We start from the raw sequence: 19,293 nt of genomic DNA, 5'->3' as shown, positions 1-19,293 counted from the left end.
ACATTTTCTTGCAATAAAAATGTGCATAACTTTAAATTTTGGTTATTTATTTTTGCAGTTGATTCATTTGGCTCTTTAATCGCTATTAATAGTTATTACAAATTTTAATCGCGTAACAGCCCTACTAAACAACAATAGCTCTATTTTTGCTTAAACACTGTTATGCTTGCATTATTGTACAGTTAAAGTCATATGTCTACAAACCCTTTAGCCACATTCATACTCAGTTTATTTACAGTTCCTAATATTTAATCCTAGTAAACATTCCCTCTCTTCGGTTAGAATAACTTGCATTGTAAGAATGTGAAATGTCTATAGGCAGTGATTTATTTTAGCTTATATTTCCTTTATCACAATCTGAGTGGCTCAGAAGTTCACATACATGCGATTAGTATTTGGTAGCATTGCCTTTAAATTGTTCGGTTAAATGTTTTGAGTAGCCTTTCACAAACTTCTCACAGTCAGCTGCTGGAATTTGGCCCATAGCATGCTTTTAGCATTAGTCTTGTTGCACTTATTAATTGTAGCAGGGCGGCATGGTGGCTTAGTGGGTAGCACTGTCGCCTTACAGCAAGAAGGTCCTGGGTGGGGCGGTTCGGATTCTTTCTGTGTGGAGTTTGCATGTTCTCTCCGTGTCTGCGTGAGTTCCCTCCGGAAGCTCCAGCTGAACATCATACAGTCCAAAGACATGCAAGTGAGGTGAATTGGAGATACCAAATTGTCCATGACTGTGTTTGACATAAAACTTGTGAACTTGCCATGTTGAATTGATAAAAAAAATCGTCAACAATTACCCTACAATCAGTCAGTGTTTGACTAGTACTGTATGTGAGTTATTTGAAACTTTTAGAAATATGTTGAAATGTAATGCTGAATGGCTGACTTGCCATATCCCTAACGTTAATCATGCTGACTTTGTTTTCTCACACACACAAACACCACCAAGTGGCTAGCCAGGTGAGCCAGACAGAGGCCATCTTTTTTTCCTCCTCATTACTTTTCTTATACTTTTGCTGTGATTCTCTATACCACACAGTCAGCAAAAAACTGCATTGCATTGCAGTAAAACTCATGTGTCATAGAAGGCAGTGCTGAATCCAGGACCTTCTTGTTGTGAGGCGACAGTGCTACCCACTTAGCCACCGTGCCGCCCCAAGTGACAAAGTAAAATGTAGTATTCTATCTGTGGTGCTTATTATGATCCATATGAGGATGGGAAATGCAAAACAAATGATTATATAAAAAACCTTTATTTGGAGCCTTGGAGATTTTTAAGTTTATTTATTATAAGTAACAGTGTTCCATACAGTAGACCAGCCTGAGCATAATCTTTTCTATTTTAAATCTGACCAGGCACAATAAATTATACTGTTTCTTCTCAGACTATGCAATAAAAGTCTGTGGGTCTCTTATGATTTGGGCTATTCTCTGCATCAGTTCATTTTTGACAGATAATATTGATTAAGTTGTAGTTTAAGTTGTTTGTAAAAACAAAAAACAACATAATTTAGCCATTTGTCTTTAATTAATGAAAAATGTAAGCAAACAGAAAGCCTTCAGTTAATTATATTTTAGTTTACTTATTTTGAAGGTTTTGTAATAGAAGCTGAATTAACTTCCTATGTTTTCATCATCATCTAATTAAATCTCCAGATCAGTTTACTAATGCATATTACCATTACTGACTGATTAACATTCCTTCAGGGATTTATTTAGTAACATTATTTGCGTGAGCAAATTTATCACAGTGCATATACTTTCATTTGGGATATGGTACACCACAAAAAGCAGGCGGGTTATTTTCTATCTTTCTGGGTTATCTACCGAAGATTGCTGGAGTTGAAAGACTGCTTATTATAGCAAAAAGAGGTCGACCTGTATCTAGCAGTATGTTTATCCACAGTGGCTGTGTGTGTGCCATGAGTACATAAGCTAGAGAAGGAGCAATGAAATGTGAATCATCACTCGTCTTAAAAATGGCATTGATTACATTTACACTAGAGCTCGGGTGGTGCAGCAGTCTATTACAGTGCTGAGATCTATGTTTGAACCTCAGTGGTGCTATTGGCCAGCGGCTTCTACAAACAAATGATTGACTATATCTGAGAAGGCAGGGCAAAAACCCTGCGATGTATTGGCAGGTTATTCTTGCCTTGTGCCCATTGTTTCCCAGTGGATTCTCTTCAGCAGTACCTGGACAAAGCAGTTACAGAAAATTAAATAACAACCCCACCAGAAAAGGTTGGGATAGTATAGGAAATCCCAGTAACAAAACCCCAGTGTTTCTTACATTTACTTTTATTTTGTTGCAATTATCACAATACATTCCAAAAAAATTGGATGTGTGTTACAACTTTGTTACCCAGAAAGGCTAGGTACAATAAGCACAAATCTCATGTTGTCAATGCTTTCTGCAGTTCTGGAATAACCCTAGCTAAATGACCATTTAGCTTATTTGGCTCTTAAATTTGCTCAATATTCATGCCTAAAACCGATCAGCCATAACATTAAAATCACCTCCTTGTTTCTATACACACTGTCCATTTTATCAGCTCCACTTACCATATAGGAGCACTTTGTAGTTCTACAATTACTGTAGTCCATCTGTTTCTCTTCAATGGTCAGGACCTCTACAGAGCAGGTATTATTTAGGTGGTGGATCATTCTCAGCACTGCAGTTACAATGACATGGTGGTGGTGTGTTAGTGTATGTTGTGCTGGTATGAGTGGATCAGACACAGCAGCGCTGCTGGAGTTTTTAAATACCGTGTCCACTCACCATCCACTCTTATTAGACACTCCTACCTAGTTGGTCCACCTTGTAGATGTAAAGTCAGAGACGAGCACTCATCTATTGCTGCTGTTTGAGTTGGTCATCTTCTAGACCTTCATCAGTGGTCACAGGACACTGCCCACAGGGCGCCGTTGGCTGGATATTTTTGGTTGGTGGACTATTCTCAGTCTAGCAGTGACAGTGAGGTGTTTAAAAACTCAATCAGCATTGCTGTGTCTGATCCACCAGCACAACACACACTAACACACCACCACCATGTCAGTGTCACTGCAGTGCTGAGAATGACCCACCACCCAAATAATACCTACTTTGTAGTGGTCCTGGGAGAGTCCTGACCATTGAAGAACAGGGTGAAAGCAGGCTAAAAAGTATGTAGAGAAACAGATGGACTACAGTCAGTAATTGTAGAACTACAAAGTGCTTCTATATGATAAGTGGAGCTGATAAAATGGACAGTGAGTGTAGAAACAAGGAGGTGGTCATAATGTTATGTCTGATTGGTGTATTTTTTCACTATTCCCATATTCACTAGACTTTCCTTTAAAGTTTATATATTTTGCCATCGGCTACAGTCAGTGTTTACAAAAACTGGATTTAGGTTATGTGGTATTATGTCAAAAGCTTTCTGGTGCAGAGCTGCTTACTGATGAGATGCATAGAGATGATCTCATTAGATACGCATGCATAAAACCATGCAAAATGCTGATTCTGCTTATTAGATTTTCCCTAATCTTTTCACTTTTCTTTCTTTATACCAGGTGTATGAACGAGGAACTAACATTGACCAGTTTGTGACTCGTTTCCTGTTGAAGGAATCAGCCATTCAAATTCAGTCCTTGCTCAACTCTGTGGAGAGTGCTGTGGATGCGATTGATGAGCAGCATGGCCCTGCTGGGTAAGTTCTAAATCTTGATTTGGAGTCGGCATGGTGGTGTGGTGGGTAACGCTGTTGCCTCATAGCATGAAGGGCTTGGGTTTGATTTCCTGGCCGGGCAGCCAGGGTCCTTTTTGTGTGGAGTTTGCATGTTCTCCCTTTGTCCATGTGGGTTTTTTCTCTGGGTTTCCTCCAGGGCTGGCACCGATCCGATACTCTGTATTGGCCCAAATCACTGGATCGGATATCGGAAGGAAAAAAAGTGTAATCCAATCCGATACTGTTGCTTAATGTAAATAACACTTAATGTAAATAACACTTAATGTAAATAAGGCCACTGTTTGTAAATAAAGCAAATAACACACGAAGATACGTTCCAACAGAGTGCCGTTTATTGCCAGCTCACTCTGCAACTGCCGTAACAAGGTGCATCTTTATGACATCATTAACATGTGCCACTGATCTACAACTCATCTGCCACAGTGGGCGGCATGGTGGCTAAGTGGGTAGCACTGTCGGCTTATAGCAAGAAGGTCCTGGGTTTGATCCCCAGGTGGGGCGGTCCGGGTCCTTTCTGTGTGGAGTTTGCATGTTCTCCCCGTGTCTGCGTGGGTTTACTCCGGGTGAAAAAAGTTAAAATAAAAACAGCAGTTTTGCATAAGTGTGATGTTGTAGGTTCTGTATTCATTCCTTTAAAATATTTGTTTCACAGTCTGAGCATTGTGGGTTTACTCCGGGTGAAAAAAGCTGAGCATTGTTATTTAAATAGCTAGTTTAACCATGGTGCATCGAGACATGTATTATTACTGCTTAGTTGTTTGAAAGGAGAAATGCTGGTATCGGATTGGTATCGGTATCGGCAGATACTCAATTTGCAGTATCGGTATCGGACATAAAAAAGTGGTATCGAGCCAGCCCTAGTTTCCTCACACAAGTCCAAAAACATGCAGTCAAGCCAAGTGAAGCTATTAAAAATGATTTGATTTGGTTCTTGAAGAGATTGTTACCCTGCAGTATTCAACTTCTGCAATATGAATTCCCCTCAAGAAGACGTATACTGTATTACTGGGAAGCAACTGGTAGAAAAGGATTTTGTAACATTTGTTTGAAGCATATTGCTTCTGCTGCATATATTAGTCTAAAGCCATGATATTCCATTAAAAATACAAGTATAACAAAATACAAATATAAGCATTATCTTACTGTTAAGTATTCAGCACAGTATTTTGCTCTGGTTGTTTAATTGTTTGGTCTTACTATTACAAATAATGTGAACATGTCTGGAGGAAGCAATTGTAATATATGCCTGGGGAAACACTGCCTTAAAAAGCACAGGACCAGGCTGGGCTCATCTTTGTGTTTACAGTTGACCAGTAATTCAAGTTAGACACACAATAACGGTTTTTAGTCCACCCCTATCTTTACAGTTTAAAAAGTAAAAATGACAGCCTGGGTTTGTCTGGTCAATTACATTTAATTAAATGGCTGATTAAATAATTACGGAGACAAAAACTTATTTCCACGGGATTTGTTGATGTTGGAGATCTGTTGATGTTGGATAACTTTTGTCTTTAAATAAATAAATCGTTTGTCTTTTTTAACTGCATTTTGAGTTTACTCAGGTTGCCTTTCTCTTATTTTAAATTTGTTCAGAGATCTCATCCAATTAGGTATAAAAAAGGAAATGAATATTAGAAATCAAAAATTAATATATAAATAAGGGGTAAGGGTGCAGATGATTATAACTGTGAAACTACAGACATATTTTCATAAGCCTTATGCCTAGTTCACACTACAGGATTTTTGCCCTGATTTTCGCTTGGCGACGGGTTAGATGGCTAGATTTGCCGGCTCAGGAGCAACTCGGCGTTTGCTCGGCGATCGAAAGTCGGCTCTTAATCGCTATGTGTGAACTACTCAACAACTCGATCCGACCGAAGCGAGATTTCTAGCATGTTCATAGCAAGTTGCCCGACTGGCAATGAGTGCTATGTCGAACAGCCAATGACAACGCAAGATACGGTGTGAGGGGAAACGCAGGGGAGGAGTTGTAAAAAGGTGGGACAGGGGCATAATATGGTTTCAGAATACATCAGCACACACACAAGTTTTACAGTATTTCTGACCTGATCGTTCTCTACAAAACATAACACCAACATTGCATTGCAAAAAATATTTATTAACCTCCAACTCACTATAGAACAATCCCTGCTGTTCGCGTAGCCAAATCCACTCAGATTCATTTATTTTTTCTCCTTGATTTTACGCTGCATATTACCACACAAACTTGTTGACGTGCATTTTTGCACTCGTCACTCATCACAGCGTTTGTTTTCGTGACAGAACGTAGTTTGGGAGATCAGAGAAGCTTGCCTGCAATTTCAGCTGGTGATAGATGGGGTGTGTTCGAAAAGCTAGGGAGCTCTCTACATAGACAGCATTTTACGTCATCCTATGCGCGCTCCCGAGAAGGAGGCTGTTCGAAATCCTAGATGCCTTAGTATCCTCACTACTGAGGCATCTTAACATTTTAATGTTATTTTGACCCAAGAACGAGTGAGCATCGGAAGCATCCTTAGTGATCGAGGCAATCCCAGAATTCAGTGCGGCAGCTCTTCTCTCACAGAAAAATAATAAAAACATGGCTGACGGGGCGGAAAAACGAACGAGTTATTTTCAAACGGGAATAAATTATTACTGATTTTTAACTTGTATAAACTTGTACATGTGTTTTTATTTGCAAGTTCGGGCTTGTCAGCGAATCAAACCGTTTTTGGTACACGGAGGGAGATAGGGAGAAGAGAGTTAGTTGACATGCTAGCGTGTTGTGCTACCCCATCCCATGGGTTTGAATGACTAAATGCTAAATGCGAAACCCGATGGAATCGCTGTCTAAGTAGCACGTTCGAATAACCTGACTTATAAGTCATTGACTAATTAGAATTCTCTCTACTGAGGCAGCTGATTATGTAGTCAGTAAGACAGCAAGGCAGCTCCCTAGGTTTTCGAACACACCCATGGTGTAGTGTGAAACCCCCTATCACCGATCAGTCTTGTAGTGTGAAATACACAACAACTTGAAAGACTCCCGATTACAAGAGATCCAGTTGTGTAGTTTGAACTGTACAGTGACCTGACGACTTGGAAAGTCATGTAGTGTGAACTTGGCATTACTGAAATCCAAGAACTTATTTAGTCATATGATATTTTCAAAAATAAATCAATAAATACTGGATATGCCTGCTTTATTTGGATAAAACCATTGCTAAAAATCTGACTGCAAAAGTTAGATAACAGATGGCACTGTATTTTTACAGCCATCATATTAACTAAAATAATGAAGATAGACAGATGGTTGTTATCACTCCATATCAAATTAAGATGTTAATAATTTTTTTTACACCAGTGAGTCATTCCACTCTGAGACAACAAACATATGACATTTATATTTTTATAAAATTCGGGTAGTTATTTTCTATGTACTTCTCAGAGACCAAACTTCTCAGACTCTGTGTTGAAACCCTCTTCTCAGAAAAGTAAAAATAAGGTATGTCGCAGGCATATTAGAATGTATTCCCAAAATGCTTTTGAATTATTCTTGTACATTAAATGTTATATCAGGTTTTGTAATGGTTTAAACTGCTGCACCTGCTTCAGCCAGCAGAGGGAGTCATCCTGGGGTCACTGCATTCATTAGCCGGTGGATAGAGTAGCTGGAATGTCATACTTAAATGCCCATCCAGGCGCCAAGTGGCGCAGCGGGATAATCCGCTAACACGTGAAGGAAAATGTTAATTCATACATAACAAAGAACCAGAGGTGGAAAGTAACGAATTACATTTACTCGCGTTACTGTAATTAAGTAGTTTTTTGGTGTACTTGTACTTTTTAAAGTAGATTTTACAACCAGTAATTTTACTTTTACTTAAGTATGTTTTGTATTTAGAATTGTAATTCACTACATTTTAAATAACATCCGTTACTGAGTAAAATAAACGCAAAAAAAAAAACGCGTCTGGGAAACTGCTGCAGTAAATTCTGCGATGGGGAGTCGGATCTTTTGGCTTGGTTCCTTTTAAAGAGCCGTTCAAAAAAATTCATTCTTTTGTTCAGGCAGCGAGGCAACGACTCACAAATGCACGACTCGGTTCCTTTCGTTCATTTTAAAGAGCCGTTCAATAGAATCGAGTCATTCACGAATGACCCATCACTAGTGGTTATACAGTTTAAAAAAGTTTTACATTTTTTTTACATTACACATCCCTGAATGTTTTAAATGTTGTATCAACATGTTTTTTCTATTATATTTGAATAAAAAACAACTATTGTGAGATTTATATCCACTTGTCACCCTCTCCTGTTAAAAAAAGTAACTAAGTACATTTTAAATGAATTACTTTTTACTTGAGTAGATTTTTTAGACTAGTAACTTTACTCGTACTTAAGTAAAAATTCATTAAAGTAATAGTACTTTTACTTGAGTACAATATTTTAGTACTCTTTCCACCTCTGCAAAGAACGCACTGCTTGCAATTAAGTGACCTACAAATCCTGTTGCTCACAGTTTTACGACTTACAGATCCTGTAGCAGTTGCCAGTGTGATCCTTATCTGCAGATAAGAATAAACTTCTTTTCTACTTACAAACCAGTCTTCAAGGTATTTATTAAAAGGGTTTTTCCACCACACACCAGCATTGGGATTCTGAACTCCCGAGTTCGAGCCCCAGCTCTGCTAGCGGTCCACTGGGCACCCTCTAAAGGGCATAATTGGCAATGCCTGGCTATTTAAATCTGGCTATTTAAAGTCGGGTGGGTAAAAAGACCGGACTAATGTGGGTGGCGTCTCCAGCATTGGAAGACAAATTGACTACGCTAAATTGGGAGAAAAAGGGGGAAAATGCATAAACAAAAAAATGCCCATTAGTGTAGTTAGTAGATGTTTCTGAGTAACAGTTGAAGCTCAGCTTGAAGTGAATGATTTGTGTTTATTCTGGTTTTCACTTCCTTTTCTGTTATTCTTTAGTTTCACATTTAGTTTCGATTCACATTTAGTTTAGTTCCTGCACTTTGGTCAATATATGCAGATTCTTGTTCTGAACCACTTGGCTAGCTCAGAACCTGAACCATAACTTCCCCAAACTTCATCATTCTGAGCTCCATATAGCCCTCCCCCAATCTGTTTGATGTGGTGCCGGGATGTTGTCAAGGGTTTCATCTTCAGTGCTTCCTGACCTTCAGCTTCAGTAATTTTTAACTGACTGCTTAAAGGCTCTGGGCACTGTGCCTTCTTCATATCTGCCACTCGGGCTGATTTGTGGCTAAAAGTGCTTGTTTTTCCAGGAAGTGTGGTTTGAGAAAAGAGGAGGACCTGTAATGGTCCTTTAGAGTGGTATTAACCTTTCCCTGTGCCCTGAGCAGTGACCTATGGAACTAGGCATAACCCTAGTCCTCAGATCCTCCAACTACAACCATCATCCCAGAAACAGGTAATAACTGGAAAAACCCATAAAAACATACCTCTAAGATATGAGTGGGTTGCTTCCAGCTAGCCACCCCTTCAATTTTATCAGGATCAGTTGACACACCCTTACTGAAAATATTTAAGCTCCTGTCAAAAGAAAGCACATTTCTGTAGCTTCACCCTTAGGCCCTCTTGATGTAGTGACCCAACTTCATGTTCAACCATTGCAGGAGTTGCTTTCCTAGGTTAAAAACACAATGATGTCAAGATATAAAAGTAAGGTCTGACACTAATGGTCCCCACAAAGTCTCCCTATTAACCCCTGGAAGGTACTTGGACCATTACAAAAGCCCAAAGAGGATTCGTTTCCACTCAATGGAAGTACAGAAAATGGAGAACAGAAAGCAGTCTTGCTCTCATCCTTCTCTGTTATTGGGACTTTATTGTACCTACTAGCTAAATACAAAATGAAAGCCAGCAAGCCCTAGACAAGACATCTAATGACTTCTCAATACAAGACAGGAGAAAAGAATCCTTCTGAGTCTTGCTATTCGACTAGGCTTCTACCCTTTTTCTTTGCCAAAATATTTAGGAAGGCATAACGACTGCTACTCTATTTGATAAACTGGGCCTCAAGAAGTTCTCATACTCAGAATACCTAGCGGGATACTTTTGCAGAAGAGCATGGACCTTGCACCGCTCTTTGCTAGAGAGAGTTTGCAAAGCATTAAACTGAAGTTTATCTCAAACGGGGTTGGTAGCTACCTGGCGGTCTACTGTTGCAGAAGAAGCCTTAACCTCAGTAACTCCTGATGACAAGCTGACAATATAAAAAGGAATTAAGGACCACCTTAAGCAACACCTTAGTTGTTTCCATATTAACAAAATAAATCTGAACAATACCATGAGTTACTTTAATTAAGGCTGGGGAAGCCAGCAGCCCAAAGGTTTCAAAAAAACTGTACCTCAAAACAGGTGACCACTACAAACTGCATAACCCCTCCTGGAATATGACAAACTTTACCAACTTGTACCTTAACCTTACAAGAAGACCCAGGAAAAGGCTGGCCAGCAGACTGATGCAAAGTCTGAACAACTGGACTTGGAGCTTGCAACACTGCTGGAGATGTAAAAGGATATAAAATAATGACATTTACTCATCACATTCATCCCCAGAACATCAGGGCACGAAGACTGCATACCACCCGAGTGTCCTTAACAACAAGGATACCACAGCTGGGGATGACCCTACCACAAAGCTCCACATCCAGCTTAAAATAGCCTATGTAGGTGATGGCCAATCCATTAGCAGCCCGAAGCTGCAGCTAGTGACACTGCTGGGGATGGTCAGGACCCCAGGGCTCGAACCACTGCAATAAGAAGCTCTTAGAAAAGGTAGCCACCATAAAACCAGTGTCAATACAAACATTGATGTGTGAACATGATATCAGTCTAGAGCTGGTACACCCACCACTTGATTTAACCACTAAACCCATTGACCCCTCCATCTGAACTGTACTTGGCTGGTAGCAGTTTTCCAGCAGCCTATTACTAGAAGTGTCAGATGTTGTAGAAGTGTAAGCAGCAGAACAAGGAAGAACCTGTTGAGTATATTCATTTGCCAGGTTTCCGGCACCTTCTGCAGATAGGCCATCCTGTCGTTGCGAACTGTGAGTAACTGTCTGGGTGAGTTGATTTAATTGATCTTGCTGCGGTTTCAGCAAATCATTCAATTCACTCAGCTCAGAGCCTAAAGAAGCACAGGGAAGAGAATGGGTCACTTCCTGAACCTGACACTTAAGGCCTTAAACATCAGGAACAGAGTAACTCTGGCTCCTAACAACCCCCAGCATGCGCTCCAGTTCCCAATAAATAGCTTCTCCTCGTACCGCTAATTAAGTAGGAATCATCCTATGAAGTAGCACACTATCTGCCACATGCTCTACAAACTGGTCATGCAATAAAATATCTGCATTATACATCACGAGGTGCATTTTGTTTAACCATTTCCAAGAGATGCATTAAAGCAAGAGAACACTGCAGCAAGGACTCCCCATCCTGCTATTTCTTAGAGTAAAAATGCTTGCTGCAGTGTTACATATGATTGAGAACAACCACACAGATCCTGTAATATAGCAAATACCCTCAAGGATCTTCACTCTCTCTTCACTAGTACGATGCCTAATCTCTTCCCTCGGCTCTCCCTTCAAGTGATTAAAAATAAACAAAGACTGATCAGCAGGGCAAAGATGGCAAGCTTTCCTTTTTCAAGCCACAAAAACTAACCTTTTAGTTACAGGCATACTCTGTGAACAGACAGCACTATAGGAGAGCCAGAGAGAGCAACAGTAAAGGTAGAACACAGGGCCGCAGTTCTTTCCTGCAAAGTCAGTCAATATCAGCCATAAGCTCCTCTGTGAAATCAATAAGCTGTTGAACTGCTTCTTCTATAATTACAGGCTCACCAAAACCAAGTATACAAACAAGGAGCCAAAGGATAATCAGCTACTCAACCAAGTTATTAAATTCTACATTGCCTCACTCTTGACCTCCAGAGACTCACTAACATTAAGACAAAAAGCAGAGAGAAAGAAACAAGAAAAACAATCACACAACTCACACACACACATCTTTGATTTGTAATAAAATATTTGTCTAATTTTATTCTTATCCTGCCAGCTGGTAAGATACTGGTATACAAGTCTGTACAGCCTAAGGCACAAGACATGTGTTTGCCAAAATAAAAACAATCTTTATTGCTTAATACACTATTTATCCAAACTAATTACAAACCAAATCATGGAGGACACATTACAGTTGAAGTCTACTGAGTAAAGAAGAAAGTGAATTATAATACTGAACTCATTAAAACAAAATCATTAGCCACTCAGGTTAAGCTGGGATCTTGAATACATCGTATCGAATCTCGGCTCTGCCTTGCCGGCTGAGGCTGAGCGGCCACATGAACAACGATTGGCCTGTTGTTCAGACAAGGGGCAGGGATTAAGCCAGATGGGGACTCTCTCTCAGACTAGTGCGATTACGACCTCATCTGGCTGGTTGGTGGCACCTGCACGGAGATGGGAAAGGAGTGCAGCAGAGGGTGTGACTCTCCGTACACAGCGCTGAACTGCACTGCACTTGTCAATTGTAGGTGATAAGATGTTCGATTGCTGTGCACGTGTCGGAGGGGGCATGGAGCAGCCTCGTCCTCCCCAATCAGGAGCAGGGACCAGCATTAGTGAGAGGATGATTGATGGGCAGAAATTGGATGCGCTAAAGTGGGGGGGGGGAAATCATTTTAGCAGTCAAAATACATCAAAAATACATAAACAGGAAGACCGGAAAAACCAGGAAGCAGCATTGGGGCCCCTTCACTCAAGGCACCTGTACGAAGGACTCAACACACGCAGCTCCAATATCCATGCTAAAGAGCAAAAACAAAACCGTATTTCAGTTATACTTTTATTAACTGCAACCACGATGAACCATCCAGAACATATTTTATCCAACGTCCAACCGGAACAATGCAAGACTCACACAGAAAGTGGCCCTCTACCAAGAACACACCAGGGTTATACTTACCTTATACATCGATCAGCCATAACATTAAAACCACCTCCTTGTTTCTACACTCACTGTCCATTTTATGAGCTCCACTTACCATATAGAAGCACTTTGTAGTTCTACAATTACTGACTGTAAGTCCATCTGTTTCTCTACATACTTTTTAACCTTCTTTTTACTCTGTTCTTTAATGGTCAGGACCCCCACAGGACCACCACAGAGCAGGTATTATTTGGGTGGTGGGTCATTCTCAGCACTGCAGTGACACTGACATGGTGGTGGTGTGTTAGTGTGTGTTGTGCTAGTATGAGTGGATGAGACACAGCAGTGCTGCTGGAGTTTTTAAACACTTCACTGTCACCAGCCAAAAATATCCAGCCAACAGCGTCTCGTGGGCAGCGTCCTGTGACCACTGATGAAGGTCTAGAAGATGACCAACTCAAACAGCAGCAATAGATGAGCGATCGTCTCTGACTTTAGATCTACAAGGTGGACCAACTAGGTAGGAGTGTCTTATAGAGTGGACAGTGAGTGGACACAGTATTTAAAAACTCCAGCATGACCCTGAGAATGACCCACCACCCAAATAATACCTGCTCTGTGGTGATCCTGGGAGAGTCCTGACCATTGAAGAACAGCATGCAAGGGGGCTAACAAAGCATGTATTGAAACATATGGACTACAGTCAGTAACTATAGAACTACAAAGTGGTTCTATATGGTAAGTGGAGCTGATAAAATGGACAGTGAGTGTAGAAACAAGGAGATGGTTTTAAATGTTATAGCTGATCAGTGTATATTCTACAACAACCTACGTCATATGCACCAATTATGCAATCCTCATTCACCTCATTAAACGTGAACGATAAGCACATGGGAAAGCAAAAAGCATCACCTATCACTGGGTTTTTTTCATTTTCTTTTGGTGGGTCGTGGACCAAATAAATTGGTGACAGAGAAAAATAATAATAATTAACGAATAAACGAATTTTAACAAGCACATAAACACAAAATGAACTTGTACATGAACACCCATTGTGGAGGCTTTATGTTACATCTTGTAAACCACAATGGTACCAGATTGCCACTATTTTTTATTAATTAAGTATAACTATTTCGATATTCCTTTGTTTTTCCTATGGTCTAACTATTATTAAGTGTTCTTAAGCTTGCGAAAGTTTATATAGGTTATATAAGGTTATATAACTTTAATAACCTTAATAATAATTGCATTATTATTATTGTTATTATTATTATTATTATTATTATTATTATTATTGTTGTTGTTATTATTATCATCATCATCATCATTATTTTGTAGCTCCTTTCTTTTAATGCAGTTCTAACCTTTTCCCGACCTGCACTAATTGCTGGCTTCCTGGCTTATGCAGTCAACACCTCATTGCAGGACTGAGTACCTATTTGACTAAGAAGGATATGGCCCAGAAAGTGGTCTTGAATCCATGTCAAGGACCCAGAGACATCAGGGAATTCCACAGCTATCATGCTGCAGGATTGGTAATGTTGGGGGCCATTCCTAGGGAGAGAGGGTGTGGTAATGGTTCCACCTGCTGTGCCTGGGTAGGAGAGGGGGGCAATTAATGGGAATATCGGGGGTTATTGAGCTCATTAGCACAATTCACTGTTGCTAGACATAACACTTCAGTTCAGTGCCATGCATGTTGCAATACAAAGTTGTGCTTGGTTTTTGATATTTGCACCATTTCAGCACTTTAAAAGGTAGTAGTTATAAAGACTAGCTGTTTTACGTGTCACCCTTGTTAATGTTTGAAAGCAGGGACACGACTGGGATGGAAAAGAGCCAGTCTAATCCTTTAAATGTGTTTTATTGTAGATGGCTTTTTTCAGACATATAATAGATTAACTTTGTGCATTGTTTTAACAAGTAGTAGTAAGCACCTTTCACTGAAAATCACTTCAGTAGTGAAAGATGCCATTACACATGTTGGTTTTAGCAACTTTCAAAGGTGTTTCTTTACACACAGATACAGTTTTCACATGTGTCATAACTAAGTCATTGTTCTCCTCTGTAACCTAGGTCGTACCCCAGTAAGACCAGTCCTCGTGTTCCAGAAAGGCGCTGTGAAGCCCCAGTGCCAGACTACCCACCCAATAACAGAGTGAATGCCAGGGACACAATGAGGAACCTGAATGTGGGACAAGGTAGGACAATACTCACTCTTTACACAATCAAAAAGACAGCTACACAAGCAAGGAATCTTTCTTTTCTATTGAATAGTCCCCCGACCAAAAACCCCCTGTTGAGCAAGCCAAGCAGCAAGACTGCTCCTGAAGCCACTCCTTTGTTATCTTGGCTGTGTGCTTTGGGTCATTGTCATGTTGGAAGATGAATCGTTTGGAATTTTGACTCCTCTGGTCTGAGAATCCTTAAGGTGCTTTTTGGCAAACTCCAAGCGGGCTGCCATGTGCCTTTTAGTAAGGAGTGGCTTCCATCTGGCCACTCTACCATAAAGGCCTGATTGGTGGAGTGTGTTAGCAATGGTTGACCTACTGGATGGTTGTCCTATCTCCACAAGGGAACACTGGAGCTCTGCCTTAGTGACCATTGGGTTCTTGGTCACCTCTCTGACCAATGCCCTTCTTCCCCGATTACTCAGTTTGGTCGGGCGGCCAGATCTAGGGAGGGTTCTGGTGGTTCCAAACTTCTTCCATTTCCAAATAAGGGAGACCACAGTGCTTTTCGGGACTTTCACTGCTGCTGAAATTTTTCTGTATCCTTCCCCAGTTTTGTGCCCTGACACAATCCGGTCTCGGAGGTCTAAAGACAGTTCCTTTGACTTTATTGCTTGGTTTCTGCTCTGATTTGCACTGTCAACTGTGAGACCTTTTATAGACAAGTGTGTGCCATTCCAAATTATGTTCAATCAACTGAATTTACCACAGGTGGTCTCCAATCAAGTTGTAGAAGCATCTCAAGGATGATCAGTGTAAACTGGATGCACCTGAGCTCAATTTTGAGCGTCATAGCAAAGGGTGTGAATACTTATGTACCTGTTATGTTTAAATGTTTACATTTTTAAAAGATTTACAAAAATGTCTGAAAACATGTTTTCACTTTGTCATTATGGGCTATTTCGTGTAGATTTTTTACTCAAATCGGATTTCGAATATGTCTGTAACATAACAAAATGTGGAAAAAGTGAAGGGGTGTGACATTAGAAAGGTTAGGTAAGGGGGTGGTTTGGGAGGTCTGGCACAGATTAATTGTATTTACATGATTTCTTATGGGAAAAATAGGTTTAACTAATGAACATTTTGACTTAAGAACAGCCCTTCAGAACCAATTAAATTCGTAAGTCAAGGGTCTACTGTACATTTGTCAGTTTAAGTTTCAAGGGAATTAACAATTCACTGATTCTTGTTTTTATTGCGTTTTGATAAAATGTCCCAACATTTCTGGAAATGGTGTTTGTATACTAAAATTGTATACTACTGTAATTAACTGTAATTGTATACAACTGTATACTAAAATTTGAAATGTACTCCAGATCTCTCAAAAAAGAGATATGCATAATTGCATGCTGCCATTACTGGTTTGAGTAAGGACGTGTTTTGTTTGTATTCAAGTCATGTAATTTACCCAAATAAAAAAAAATGTTGGGGCAGTATGAAAATTCAAATAAAAATGCAGTGTTTCTTACATTTACCTAGACTTTTATTTTATTGCAGACAGATATTTCATGTTCCTGCATTTCATGTCTGCAACACATTTTTTCTGATTTGGGATTATATCAAACCAGCAGTTATGAGATTGTATTTAATAATGCTGTGACATTTATTAATATAATCTTTATTTTTCCAGTTTAAGCCAACATTTTTCCAGTTTAACAATATATTGTGATAGGCCTAATATAAAATACTGGATCCTTATTATAAGAAACACAAAAAAATTGTTGCAAATAAACTCCACAGTTTTTTTCAGTATCCAAGTTCTTCAGGCTTTCTGCACTAGAGCTGTGATATTAGTTATGTAACCATTCTTAGGAGACACAACAACACAGAGCTGTCTGTGTGCCAAGTCAGCACTTCCAGTAGTCTCTGCAATATGTCTGAAAGCACACTATTATGCAATCAAATAAATTAGGAGATTTTAAATATAAAGAACAGTTAAATTAATCTCCCTATAATTTCTGCATTAAAGTTAATTTCATCACTGTGAACAGAAAATTGTGCTTCTAACAGCAATGACAAAATGTCTGGTGAAATTTTGGGTCCACATCACTGACGGGTTGCCATATATTGGCCCCTAAGCAAGGCCCTTAACCCTCAATTGCTTGAAATGGATCACAATTGTAAGTCACTTTAAACAAAAACGTCTGCTAAATGGCTTAAGGTAAATGGAATGTAATTGTAATTATTATGTTTGCTTACTGTCTTTGTAAGTTTGGCAAGTTTGGCATACATTTCCTCTTGGTTCTTTGGTTTTTTCTCATCTGAAGATGCATGATAAAATGATGTCTTAATATATTGTCTATAAACATTTTAGACCATTTTAAATAAAATACATTTTTGATAGTTCATGATGATAGCTTATGAAGTGACCTCAAGGATACAGTGCAATAAGTTTTTTTTTATGAAGCAAATGTTATCTAGCTGACTACTTACCCAGTGACACAGAAGTATATTTCAAACTGAGACAGCTGAAAAAGAGGGTGGCCACTTCTTGGTTCAATTTGTATTTTTTCTTAGATTAATTCTGTATCTGGTTATAAGTTCCTGCCTCATGTTTTTGGTAGAAAACACATGTTAGACTAGTAAAGCAAGCTAGTATAGCTAACTGAGATTATTTTTTGTTTAATAATGCAAACTACTTGTGTAATGAACACTGTGTATTTTATTTATTTGAATCTAATAGTTGCCATAATGTGAATAGAAAATTCTTATTGTGACCGGTTCTCATAAGACTAGTATAAGAATAATGAAATCCCAGTTTGCTTGAAAACTGGGGTCAGCCATTGTACTGCACCGCTGGAGTCATGACGGTTACGGGCCCTCCTCAAGGGCCCAACAGCGACTGCATGGCAGAGCCAAGATTCAAACCCAGAATCATCCAAATGATAGCTCAATGCTCTATCCACTAGGCTACTACTGTTATTCAGCTCTAGTTTGTATCTGCACACAGTAGCAGATGCTGTCTAAAAAGCCTGTATTAATGCTACAGACATAATTTTTTTAAATGAGCATTTTCTATATTGTCCCATTCCTATTCCCAAACTGTAATAAATCACAATGATGTTTAGACAGGATTTGTCAAAATAAAACAGGGAAAATGACTTTTTGACAACTTCAGATCTTCCTGATTTTACATAACACCCTCATATCACAGTCATTTTCTGTGTGGTTAATAAAGGAGATAAAGCAAAAGAACATATTGTGACAGGCCTAGTATAACATACTGGTATAAAATATTTTAAGAAACACAAAAAACTGGTTGCAAATAAACTCGGCAGTCAGTGATTTTTTTCAGTATCCAAGTTCTTCAGGCTTTCTGCACTTGAGCTGTGATATTAGTTATGTAACCATTCTTAGGAGACACAACAACACAGAGCTGTCTGTGTGCCAAGTCAGCACTTCCAGTAGTCTCTGCAATATGTCTGAAAGCACAATATTATGCAATCGAATAAATTAGGGGATTTTAAATATAAAGAATAGTTCAATTAACTCTCCTTTAATTTAATTTTGGGTCTTTCTATACAGTGTATGTTTATACATGTAAATGAATAATAGAGTGATTGTGATTTTTTAAAAATGATAAATTAGTTAAAATACCAACCTCCCATAAGGTGCTGGGCTAGTAATTTAGAAAGGTGCTAATTTAGGCCCCATCACTGTCAGGTTGCCATTGTTGGACCCCTGGGCAAGGCCCTTAACCCTCAATTGTTTGAAATGGATCACAATTATAAGTCACTTTGGACAAAATTGTCTGCTAAATGCCGCAAATGTAAATGGAATGTTACTGTAATCATTACATCTTGGTTCTTGGTTTTCTCCCATCTGAAGTCTAATATACGTTTCAGACTATTTAAATAAAATAAATTTTCGATAGTTCATGATGATAGCTTATGAAATGACCTCAAAGATACAGTTCAATAAGGTTTTTTTATAAAGAAAATGTTTGTCATCTAGCTGACTACTTACCCAGTGACACAGAAATATATTTCTCACTTCTCAGTTCAATTTGTATTTTTTCTTAGATCAATTCTGTATCTGTTTATAAGTTTCCACCTCATGTTTTAGCTAGTATAGCTAACTGGCAGAGGTGGAAAGTAACGAAGTACATTTACTCGCGTTACTGTAATTGAGTAGTTTTTTTGTGTACTTGTACTTTTTAAAGTAGATTTTACAACCAGTAATTTTACTTTTACTTAAGTATGTTTTGTATTAAGAATTGTAATTCGCTACATTTTAAATAACATCCGTTACTGAGTAAAATAAACTAAAAAAAATCGCGTCTGGGAAACTGCTGCAGTGAATTCTGCGATGGAAAATAAACTGTTCAAAAAATGGCTCTTCGTTCTTTTTTTCAGGCAGCGAGAGGCGCTACTGGGTAACTAT

At 39.0% G+C, this 19,293-nt stretch overlaps 1 protein-coding gene across 1 annotated transcript in view; it reads left to right on the top strand.

Moving 5' to 3' along the window:
- The window catches only part of necab2 (N-terminal EF-hand calcium binding protein 2), a 191,909-nt gene that overhangs the window by 118,146 nt on the left and 54,470 nt on the right, over positions 1-19,293 (top strand). Inside the window, exons 6-7 of the mRNA XM_063004593.1 lie at positions 3,553-3,689; positions 14,756-14,880. Of these exons, the coding sequence (XP_062860663.1) occupies positions 3,553-3,689; positions 14,756-14,880 (262 nt within the window). The remainder of the gene's footprint in view (positions 1-3,552; positions 3,690-14,755; positions 14,881-19,293) is intronic.

The sequence above is a fragment of the Trichomycterus rosablanca genome, chromosome 11 (assembly GCF_030014385.1).
Source record: "Trichomycterus rosablanca isolate fTriRos1 chromosome 11, fTriRos1.hap1, whole genome shotgun sequence".
Taxonomy (NCBI): Eukaryota; Metazoa; Chordata; class Actinopteri; order Siluriformes; family Trichomycteridae; genus Trichomycterus; species Trichomycterus rosablanca.
The sequence above is the reverse complement of the archived record's forward strand: the minus strand, read 5'-3'. Positions and strand labels throughout refer to the sequence as shown.